This window comes from Rosa rugosa, chromosome 6 (genome assembly GCF_958449725.1).
Source record: "Rosa rugosa chromosome 6, drRosRugo1.1, whole genome shotgun sequence".
Classification (NCBI taxonomy): Eukaryota; Viridiplantae; Streptophyta; class Magnoliopsida; order Rosales; family Rosaceae; genus Rosa; species Rosa rugosa.
The window spans coordinates 6030920-6043083 of record NC_084825.1 but is presented as its reverse complement, the minus strand read 5'-3'; the positions used below and the strand labels follow the sequence as shown (position 1 = coordinate 6043083).

The 12164-nt window shown below is 38.9% G+C and overlaps 1 protein-coding gene across 1 annotated transcript; it reads left to right on the top strand.

Moving 5' to 3' along the window:
* Window positions 1-6228: 6228 nt before the first annotated feature.
* On the top strand, window positions 6229-6888 carry LOC133714851 (uncharacterized). The gene is made up of 2 exons (XM_062141113.1): window positions 6229-6667; window positions 6781-6888. The coding sequence occupies exons 1-2, from the start codon at window positions 6253-6255 to the stop codon at window positions 6810-6812; spliced, it is 447 nt and encodes a 148-aa protein (XP_061997097.1). The 5' UTR covers window positions 6229-6252; the 3' UTR covers window positions 6813-6888.
* The last annotated feature ends 5276 nt before the right edge of the window (window positions 6889-12164 follow it).

The window sequence follows — 12164 nt, the reverse complement described above, 5'->3', positions numbered from 1 at the left end:
ACAAGGCGCATTCCCAAACTGGTTATGTCTTTACCATTGGGAATACTGCAATTTCTTGAAAGTCTACAAAATAGACCCTTGTTGCTACCTCTTCGAATAATGCTGAGATTCTAGTCCTTCACGAAGCAGTACGTGAATGTATATGATTGAGAGTCATCACAAAAGCATGTTCGAAGCACATGTGGACTGCATTCCACCATTGATGAACCGACCATTATCTACGAGGATAATGCTGCTTACATAGAGTAGATAAAGACGAGTTTCATCAAAGGGGACAACACCAAATATATTGCACCGAAGTTCTCCTTCAATCAGCAACAACATGAGCATAAGAAGATTGAAGTTAATCAGATTTGATCTGAAGACAATCATGCAGACCTCTTCACCAAGTCACTACCAAAGTCTACATTCCAGAAGCATGTTCAAGATATTGGTCTACGTAAACTATCTGAATTACCTAACATGTAATTTTCAGGGGGAGTATCTTGAAGCCTACCCACTTGACCATCGTGTACATACTCTTTTTGTCCTTCGTCTAGGGTTATTTTTTCCTACTGGGTTTTGTTACCTGGCAAGGTTTTAATGAGGCACATCTTTAGCATGGTAACCCCAATTATAGTACATCCTGAAGATGCTTTGATTCGACATATAAGCATTTGCTCATCTTTTTCCTTCAACCACGGGTTTCTCCCACTGGGTTTACCGGGCAAGGGTTTGGTGTAGCAACTCTAATGCATCCCTCTCATAGACATACTACCTACTTATGATGCTGATAGAAGACTTCAGCTATCTCTGAAGTTGTGATACGACTACTCCACACTCATGCGCGTTGTGCTCTTTTTCTCCTTCGACCAGGGTTGTTTTTTCCCACATGGTTTTTATTACTTTGCAAGGTTTTTGATGAGGCAACTTAGAAGCGCACAGCCTATGCAACACTATTGACATGGAATATCCAAGGGGGAGTGTTGTAAATATTTGTGGATAATCATGTAAATAGATGTTGAGTAATAGGTGCCTATCCCTATAGATTGGTGATTGATAGATTGTAATTGTAGGAGTGATTGAATTGTAATTAAGCATTACTCTTTTGTGTACACCATGTAGTCCGATATAAGGCCCCTCATGGTGAGATGAATAATACAGACATTCTATTCTCTATGTCTAAACTCTCTCTCTCAAATTCTTTTACTATAGTTTTACAACAAAGCAATCATTATTTAGGAGCACTGATTGTACAAACTAAGAATTATCTGGTGAATGTTCAACAAAATTACATACTTTCAGCTCAAAACGTTAATCATAGAATTGCTAAACTTGCCTACAGAAACATTTGAACATTTGGGTTGAATTTTCCTCTCTATCGATCTTGTCAAAACGGGGAATGAATTCCATACAATTGAACTTACTTTCTTAAACAAAATATAAATCCATGCACCGCAAATGGCAACTATTAGGAAGGGACGTCCATTCTATTTGTAGCTCCTTGTTGCTGTTCAAAATTCTTGTCTTTTATCTGTACTGCTTGATGGATCCAAGCTGGGGTTTAATAGCTTGTTAGGAACCACCCCATCCTTAGTATCAGCCCAACTCTTAAGACTGCTTGGGAACTCACCTGTCAATGTCAAAGAATGCGAGCCTATTGACAGTACACCATTGTTCAAGTCAACATGCATGCTCCACAGTTTAGTATGGTTACCCATTACCAAATCAAGTCTCTTTGGCCACAGAGCCTCTGCAGTCAACCAAAGACTCACGCTTACTCTCTTTATCTTCGTCCTCCCTCATCTCAATCCATCATTCCATCATATGCCATTTACGATCGATCACCGTTTGTAAGTTCAGAATCAAGAATGGAATTTGCATCAATAGAGGAACCAAGAGAGGGTTTCTGCAATCTAAGGCGGTGATGGATCGGAGTCCGAGATAGTTTCTGCAAATGAATGTGGAGATTGATCAGAGTCAGAGAGACTTACGCAGAGAGGACAACCAAGTGTACGTAGCTGGGATTTCTCTCTTGACCGTAAATGTTGGAAAGATGCTGATTCAACCAGTTACTTGAACAAATTGATCAGTTAGTTTAAATTCTTTTCTGATTGCGCTGGGATGTACCTGTTCGAAATATGTACCAGTTGATAGAATTGAAAAGCTAGAGTTCATATTGAACTGTAGGAAAATAAGATCGAGTTTTGATGGAAAACTTTTATTAGAGGGACGGGAGCTAGGTTGCCGATTGCGATGGTCCCCTTTCTTTTGAGATTGTGGGTGGGTGCTAGTCACTCCAAATCGGCTGTCATAGAGGAACTAATATAATATCGCCTAATCCTCTATTAAAAAAAAAAAAAAAACTTTGTATATCTATGTGTTCATTTTTACAATGGTTTTTAAAGCTATGTTATACAGGTGTATGATGATTGAAACTCTAGTACAAATCATGAGAGATCATGAGGCATTATGTAGTACGTGAAGTTTTATCTCTTGTATGGGGATTGTAGCACAATCATGCTTGTGAGCAGGGTGCAGCAAAGTTCCAATCTTGACATCTGACCTAGTTAAGGGTGATTCCTTTGTCTGGCTATCCTCGGGAATGCTTGTTTGTTTGGCCACTGGTCTGATAGGATTGCAAGAGTGTTTAATCCTAACTTCAGAGTAATATCAGTTTCCAGTCTTGTATATTAAGCTTGCGATAAGTTTTCATCCCTCTCTGCCTTTCGCTGCCTTCTTGCAACAAGCCAACGTCGATGTCTGACGCGTTTTCAAACAGAGTTGCCGCTATTCTCGAATTTTCCTTCAACTGTCTCGCATACACCTGAGGAGGAGAAAGGTTTCACCGTTGCCGGCCTCTTGTCCTGCTTATCAACTGAGGTTTTGAGTTGGTTGCGATGGCGGAAAGGTAGTCCTAGGCGTGCCGGTGTGAGTCAGGATCTATGGGATCCAGGTTTATGTGGTTTTTTTCGCGACTGGATCAAGAGTTTAGACAACCTGGTCGGTGGATAAAGGAGGCGATCAGAAGGAATGTCAGGGATGTTATGGGGCTCTGATTTATGGTTCTACTTGGACTTGGAGGTTAGCAGCCATGGATTCTTTGCTTCAGGTTGCATGTTGATCTAAGGGTGGAGCGACGGGCGTGGCAGCGACCTTAGGGCCGATACTGGCGATGTGGATGCGGGACAGCTGCTCCGGCCTAGGATCTCAACGACTAGAGGGGACGTGCCCAGCGTGAGATATGCGGCGGCGGTTTTGGCGGTGATCGGAAAAGATGCTGGAGACGGTGTGCCCAAATCAGTTTGGAGGCCCAACACTTGGTGGCCCAAATCTAATGGGTTTTGGGTGTCCAAAATAGCTCGGACCATTTTCTGGACTTGGGTTCTTTTGCAGTCTAAACTGATGAACTCTAGTTCTCTAGGGTTTCATATTTGGGATCTCGGCGGCTCGATCCAACAAACTACGTCTACTTTTAACATATGTGGTACTAACGAATATTCTGGAGTAGTACTGAAGGAGGGTTCAAGCTATTCTGTAATAGCGGCCGGAGCATTGGATGTTCAATGAGCGGACCTATCTCTATGTACCACTGTAGGTACTGCCACATTCTCTTGTTTTGTCTGTAGATAGCAGCGGAAGGGTATGTAATAACCACTCTAACTTGAGGCTAGCAATCATGTAAGAAGCGCTTAGATTACCAGATCCTGGACACAATCTTCCTAGCCTCTTCTTTTGTGAGATCCACAAGACTTTCCGAGAATTGTTCAATTTTGAACTTTGTCTAGTTTTTCTTTCCCATTAGCCTTTAATTTGTCACGAAAGAAATAGATTTTAGGGTTATGATGTTTGTCTGGTTTTTTAACTCCATTATTTTCATGAATTATTAGGGTTATAACGTCTGAAAGAGGAAAGACTAATTAATTGCCTTTATCTACATTGCGCTGTTAGAATATGTGGACTTAACATTATCTAAATCACATTGAGATAAAACTAGTTGATTTAATCCTATGTAAATAACAAGAAGTACATGAATATAACTCTAATTCCAGTTATCTACGTGGGTGTATATCTCCTAGTAGAAGTAGGGAACTCATTTGTAATCAACCTGAATTACATTAAGTATTTGTGATAGATTCTAAGTCTCCTATCAAGATAAACATGAAGCAAGTATTGGACTCCTTATGGGATGAGTCTAGCTCGGGTTTATTGGCCAATATAAATAGGGAGCGAAGTCCCTGTATTCATCACCGTTGTCAAGCATTTTGTTCAGCCCCATTCTGAAGCTTTTGGTGTTGACATACAGAAGGCTTTCTGCTCTAGTTCTGCTACTATTCATTCTCGTTTCCAGTTGCTCAAGATGTCTAACCTTGGTCAAGTTGTTTCTGCAGGGATCCAGAGCGCCAATGATGCAGGTGGAGTACTAGTTCCATTAGGAAAGCTATTCTGCAGTTTATGTGTGGATGTTGTGCAGCTGGTTTAATTCATATTGTGTATGTGTTGTATGATATGATCTTGTGTTTGATGTGTTGGTTGATGCATCATATAGAATTAACAATTGGTATCAGAGCTTAGGAATTTCATAAAACACATATCATGCGTTTTGTTTTGATTCAGAAAACCATACTATGAAAATTATTTTCTGGAAAATAAAATATATTTTCTATTTAGACTAAAGCAGGCCTTAAGTGGTTTTAACCCGGTTTTAGTACTAATCCAACTCATTAAACAGGCCCAAAACCCGAGTCCAAAATTTACATATTTAAAGAATATTACCGTTAGAACATAATGGTCACTTTTGCTTTAGGGATCGGGTTAAGATAGGGCTTACTGAGATGAATTCTCAGTTATGGGATTCAAGACCCCTCTTTAGAATTGATTGGATCATATGGAAGGGTTGAAATTGTTGCTTGTTTTCTTTTTGCTTCCGCTATAAAATAATTGTTGCAGCGCTGTAGCAGAGGCCAAGGTATGTTCATAGGGAATCCCAGAACTTGTATTTCAATTTCTGCATATGGAAAGGGTTGTCATATGGATTACTGTTTAGCATATGGAAAGGGTTGTCATAATCATATTTGGAATGCTTGATCATGCATATTGAAGGAATTCTGCATATATGGTTGAATGCCTTACTGTAATCGTGTGATATGAAGTTTTGGTTTTGGGAAATTGTATGGTTACTGTGATTTGATGATTTTGATTGAGTATTGTTTGTTTTAAGTATGCTATGGTTTTTAGCTAACAACTAGAAATAGATCTCCCAACATTAAAATCTGCAGTATTGTTATTATCATAGCATAAATTAATAAGTTCATACAGAAACTGAGCATATGATTATTAATTCTAGTTTTGTGATTCTTGGAAAATTATATTGATTATTTTGCACAAAGCAAATCTTCACTGTCGTTTTTCAAAATTTTGAGTATTAACAAAACTGAAACTTGTGTTACTGCATTTAAAATTGCACTTATATTTTGTCTTCCAAAGAAGTTGTTCACTGTGTAATTTTGAATGCAGAACAGCATCATATGTAATCACAACTATCTATTTAGATACCTTGAAGCTTTTCTTGTCCAAAGATCTTGACTGATTCAAGGAATGACTGATTTTTGTAAAATACAGTATGGTGATTTAGAACTTTAGAATGTTGAGTTTTATGCCACAAAGGTGTTACTTGATATTAATTCAGTTATGGGGTTTTATGGAAAACTAATAATGTATCTGCCTAATTTTAAAGCTCAAGACTGCTCTTGAATTTTATGTCTTTTGCTTTATTTTGGTTGTGTTATTCAAATACATGATTTTGTTTTAAAGATTAACACACAGATAAAAGTTTTATTGCAGAAATCTTATTTTCTTTATTTTTCTGTGCTTTTAGGTCTAAATGTGGTCACTATAGGCCAAATTCAGTTGCTTAATGGATGGAATTATAAGAAGTGGAGAAACCAAGTTGAATTTTATCTGTCTATGCATCAAAACATGGATCTTTGCTTGATTGAGGAACAGCCATTAGAGCTAGATACTGAGAGCACAGAAGAAGATAGAAAATATTATAAGGAGTGGTATAGCTCCAACAGGAAAGCTAAAAATGTGATAAGAACCTCCATGTCTGACACTGTTAGGGGTTCAATCATTGAGCCAGACCTTGCCATGGATTTCCTAGAAGCCATAGGAGATAAATATCAGGAGAGTGACAAAGCTGAGGCTGCTAGGCTATCCAAAAGATTTAATGAGCTGGAGTTTTCAGGAAAAGGAAGTGTGAGGGAGCACATTATGGAGCTGATTGACCTCAACTCGAGACTAAGGGATTTAGACATGGGAGTTAAAGACTCTCAGGTTGTGCATGTGGCACTTCAGTCATTGCCTAACACCTACAGTAACCTGAGAACCTCCTACCATGCCCAAGAGTCTAACTGGGACTTAAACAAGTTAATTTCTATCTGTGTAGTAGAGGAAGAGAGAATCAGGAAGGAAGGCAGACCAGCTACTGCAGTCAACCTAGTTGAGAAGCCTAAGTGGAAGAAACAGAACAAACTTAAGGCCAAGAAGACTACCACCACTAAAGTACCTGGAAAACCTGCAGAACATAAAGCTGAGAAACCTTTTAAGTTTAAGTGCTATTTTTGCAAGAAAATAGGGCACATGAAGAGAGACTGCAGTGGTTTCAAGGCTTGGATGATAAAGAAGGGTGAGTCTTTTCCTAATTCTGTCTTTTCTCTAGAAGTTAATTTTGTTAATATAGCATCTCACTCTTACTGGTTAGACTCAGGCTCACCTATACACATTACAAATTCCTTGCAGGGTTTAACAAACAGGAGGACACCAAAGAATAGTGAGGTCCAAGTCTGTGTGGGGAATGGTTCGAGAGTAGCAGTTAAGGCCATTGGGACTCTGAAGATTGATTTAGGCTTAGGAAATTTTCTTTTTCTAGATAGTGTTTATTATATTCCTTCCTTGAAAAGGAATTTGATTTCAGTAGGTCTTCTAGTTAAGATTGGTTGCAAACTCATTATTGATTTCAGTGGAATAAAGTTGTTTCAGGATTCAAATTATCTTGGCTGTGGTGTGTTTATGCATGATTATTTGAAATTAAATTGTTCTGTTGCTCAACAGGAGATTATGTTGATTGAAAATAATCAAAACACTATTAAGAATAACACTGTCACAGGTACAAAAAGAACATTGTTCAATAATAAGTCTGCAAATATATGGCATAGAAGATTAGGCCATATATCCAAAGAAAGACTAAAAACACTCGAGAAAAATAAAATTTTACCTGCATTGGATTATACAGATTTGAATGACTGCATTGAGTGTTTTAAAGGGAAATTGACAAACTTCAGAAAGAAAAAGGCCTTAAGAAGTCAAAACCTATTAGAACTAATACATACAGACATATGTGGTCCATTTAAACACAAAACTATCTGTGGAAATTTTTACTTCATCACATTTATAGACGATTTTTCTAGGTACTGTTATATCTATTTACTATCAGAAAAATCACAAGCTCTAGATGCATTCAAAATTTATAAAACTGTTGGGCAAAAATTGCACAAAGTGAAAATGTCACCCAACGTAATTTCACTCGTATTCATTAACAGAATAGAGTTTTAATTATTTCGGGTTCGACCCATTCAAGACAAAATGTGTCTCTTAATTACAATCCCTTGTTACAAGGGAACACCCTTTGATTCCATTTATAAAGAAACCAGTGTGTGGTTGTTTGTTTTTGCGGCTGCACCCGAATTTTGGAACGGGTTGCCTACGTACCCGGGAAGGGATCAAGCCACTCGTAGTTCAAGAGTTCCAATGAGTGAATGACCCATTGGAAGGCTTGGATTTTTGGAATAGGAATAATGTTTAGGACGCGGTTGCATCTAGATTATTTGATTCCAGATTGCCTACATACCCTTGCGGGATCAAACCACATGTAGTTCCAGCATTTGGGATTTAAATGGGTAGATGACCCATTTATTTTTGGATTTGTGTTTGAGATATTTTTGAGGGTTTAGAGCCCTTGAATTTGCATTTGGGTAATTTGGGAATGATTTGATTTTTCTGGTGTTTGGGTGAATTTGACTGGTGGAGTCAGGGATTCGATTTGAATTTGTGGTTGCATCTAGTGGGTCGCTAGATTGCCTACATACCCTGTGAAGGGATCAAACCATTGTAGTTCATAATTTCTTGGTTTTGTACCAAAAGAATATTTTTTAGGTTCCGGAGCATTTTTTACGAAACCAAAGCCTGGGTATTTGGAAATGAAACCCATAGCATCGTGCTTTGTCGAATTCTTCCAACGGGCCCAAATTTTGAAATGGGCTTCTTTTGTATCCTCGCGAATCATATTCCTCGATTCATGAAGCTCTCTTGACCCCACCTTTAATGCGGGAACTTTTGATATACCGAGTGAACTCCGAGGCTCGATTTTAGAATCCAGAGACATGCATAAACTTTTATTTTTGGCATCAGGACAGACAACCCTCAAAGACATCTCAAAGGCCCAGCCTTATTGGAGGCCCAAATCTGATAAGGACACCCAGCTGCAATTTAATATTTTTTCAATTCTTCTTTTCTATCCCCGTGCTTCGTCTTATCCCCAAACCAGGAAGAATGAGAGCTTGGGTTTGTACCATTACCAGGTCGAATTAGAGATGGACTCAAAGTCCGAAATCAACTTGGAGAGGCCAACACATGCATGGGTCTCCAACGGAAAGTCTCTGAGTACCCGAAGCTTGAAACTAGGCCAGTTGCTTTTCTCTGTGAAGAACCAGGTAAACCTCTCTCCCTGCCTTCGCTTTTAGCTCTATAATTCAGAAGGCTAGATGCTGACATCCAATTTTCTTCCATAGCATTTTACAGCAATTTTGGAAAGAGTGGAGCTCTGTGCATCGCGGAGCCATCCAATTCGAAGATTGACACATTGTGGGTAAGGCCAAACCCAACTGACTTGAATTGATGAACATTGACCTTCTTTGTTTTGCTCACAATCCCAGTACAAGAGTTGGACATGCTAATTAAACCTTTATCTTTTATAGTTTAATTAGGCTATGCTTTGGTCTGTGGCACCATCAGAACCACCATCCTTCTTTTTTCCTTTTATATTGTTTTGTACTTTGTCAACTTTTGCAATTGTCTTGTTTTCATTGATTTCATTTAATTGAAACAAAACTGGAGCCACCGCCAAGCTCTCATTGACTCTTCAAACTTGATTATAAAATCAATGCCAGACCTTTCTTCATTTTTTCCTCTGGCAACACCTCATCAAGCTTGTAACTTGTGCAATTGTTAATTAAGCATTTTGTTTTGTTCTCAGCTTAATTAAGCTTTCTCACAGGGCCTGCAATATTGCCAAAACTTTCGTTTTATTTTTTATATTGCTTTGTGCATTTGTGAGTGTCTGGAATTGCTTTGTTGACATTGACCAAGACTTGGGTTAAAGCTTCATCTTTACACAAGGATGTCACCGCCAGAGACTTTTGTTCTTTAGCTTTTTTTTATATCAGCACCGCTTCGATTTCTTGCAGCAATATTGGTTGAACACTTGCTACAGCCTTTGAATAGTTGAATTTGATTTTTCCAAAGGACAAATGGTCTTGACGCTACTGCATTCCATCATCCAAGTGTAGTAATTCACCATAATCAAGTTTTGAACTTTGTTTTGCTATTCCACCTCATTCTACTTTGCTTCTTCTGTTTATACTTGTTTGCACCTTGACACATCGCCCCAAGAACACATGCTCGTCATCTTTTGGTGTTAAAAGCCTCAGACCGCCTCTGATTATTTTGGCCTTCTGCAACATAAAGACCTGTGCACCAAATTTGTTCTTAATTGAATGCTTCAAAGCTTGTATTCAATTTTAACAAATTTGTTTGTTGTGCAGGTTCAGGTAGGACAGGTGATTGTAGTCACAATAGCTTCAAAGTCTCGAAGCTTTATTTTGAGGGTGAGCTTCTTTGTTTACTTCTCTTAGTTTCTTTGCACCGATTATGCTTTTCTTTTGAATTGGTGCTTTTGGAAATAAAGTATGGACTTGGGGCAGGCTTTTGGCTGTGGTGGTTGTCAAGGAATGAATTTATGGTTTTGTTGTTGTTTGACAGAAGATTCAGTGAAGCCTGTAGCTCCCGTAGCTTTGATTTCCTTTATGAGTTTGAAACTGCTACAGACTCTGCTGCCAGGATTTGAGAAAGCGGCAAAACTTGTCACTGTTACAGTATGGGAAGGCCAGCTGCTGTGATTGGAGAGCACAAGGCCTGCACCAGAGACGCTGCTCTGACATGTTCATCGGGACGCTGCCCGGCATGTTCATCGGGACGCTGCCCGGCATGGTTCATCGGGACGCTGCCCGGCATGGTTCATCGGGACGCTGCCCGGCATGGTTTCATCGGGACGCTGCCCGGCATGGTCATCATTGACACCCGAAGGTGCCGTTGTGAGGAAGGCCTGCAACAGAAAAGAAAAGGTGGTGGAGAGCGATGGAATGAGGTCGGCACCTTTTGTCTTCCAAGCTGCTTTGCTGCTTTCTCCTTCTTGTTTTTCCACGCTCTGTACTCTGTTGCGTCCTCCCCCTTTTTCTTTTCATGTGGTGCTTGTATATTGCACCCGAGATGAGTTTGGCTTGTATACAACACAGAGGGTTTTAGAGTTCAACTTGAAGTGAACTAGTTGGACATTTTATCTCCTTTTTCTTTTGACGTGAAGACTGCAGCTTCTTTTTCAATTGCTTGTCTAGACTTTGAAACAAGCTAGAAGTCAGCAGCTTAATTGTTTCTTTTGTTTAAAGCTTCACTAGCTGTCAAACTCGTCCGCTATTTTTCTTGAAATAAAAGGCTTTTAATATTACATAAATTAAAGCACTCTTATTTTCTTTCAGTGGACGAAACTTAATGTAATTGGGTATGTATTTTTTTCATTTCAACAAAAACTGAAGTTGAATTGCAGCTAGAAAAGAAAATAAAGTTAGTGAGATCTGATAGGGGAGGAGAGTTCTATGGTAAACACACTGAAGCACATAAATTAAAGCACTCTTATTTTCTTTCAGTGGACGAAACTTAATGTAATTGGGTATGTATTTTTTTCATTTCAACAAAAACTGAAGTTGAATTGCAGCTAGAAAAGAAAATAAAGTTAGTGAGATCTGATAGGGGAGGAGAGTTCTATGGTAAACACACTGAAGCAGGCCAGCAAAAGGGTCCTTTTGCACTTTATTTACAGGAAAATGGCATTAAGGCTCACTACACAACTCCCTATAATCCTACCCAAAATGGAGTAGCAGAAAGAAAAAATAGGACCTTGTTAAACATGGTGAGAAGTATGATGTGCACTACAGGTCTACCTATATTTTTATGGGGTGAAGCTCTTAAGACTGCAAATTATATTTGCAATAGATCACCTAGTAAATCAGTAGACAAGACACCTTTTGAGTTGTGGTGTGGAAGGCAACCTAGCTTGCATCACTGCCATGTGTGGGGATGCAAAGCCGAGGCAAAGTTGCCAAATGCACAAACACAGAAGCTTGAATCCAAAACAGTCAGTTGCCATTTTATTGGCTACTGTGAGAAATCTAAAGGCTATAGGTTCTATGCAGCTCAAAATTTTACCAGAACTTTTGAAACTCATCAAGCAAAATTTTTGGATGAAGGTTGCAGTAATACTAATTTTGAAGACTTGTCTTTAGAGTTAGAAGAAATTACTGAAAACAAAAATTTACAGAATATCTTGCCTTTAATTCAGTCAAATAATGCAGATAATGCAGATACAGAAACTCAAAGCCAAAATCAAGTTTTAGAAGAACCAGTAGCCTTAGAACCTCATGCAGATGAACCTATGAATGATATCCATTTAGAAAATAACCCTGCAGAAGAACAAATTCCACCTCAGCCTAGGAGATCTCAGAGAGAGAGAAGACCAGTATATGGGGAAGATAGTGATTTTGTAGTGTACCTGCAAGAAACTGATATCCTAGGTGAAGATAATGATCCTTCAAGTTTCAAGCAAGCTATTGAGAGCCATGAAGTTGAAGAATGGCAGAAGGCCATGAAGGCTGAGATCGAGTCAATGAAGCAAAATTCAGTATGGGAACTAGTCAGACCAAACCTAAACCAAAAACCAATAGGCTGCAAGTGGGTGTTTAAGACAAAGAGAGATGCAAATGGTAATATAGAAAGGCATAAAGCCAGGCTAGTAG

Bases quoted from the DNA above. Each gene is read 5' to 3' on its own strand.
- LOC133714851 (XM_062141113.1), top strand. From the start codon at position 6,253: ATGGAGCTGATTGACCTCAACTCGAGACTAAGGGATTTAGACATGGGA. The intron at 6,668-6,780 runs GTGAGTCTTTTC...AATTCCTTGCAG, and splicing joins GGCTTGGATGATAAAGAAGG to GGTTTAACAAACAGGAGGAC.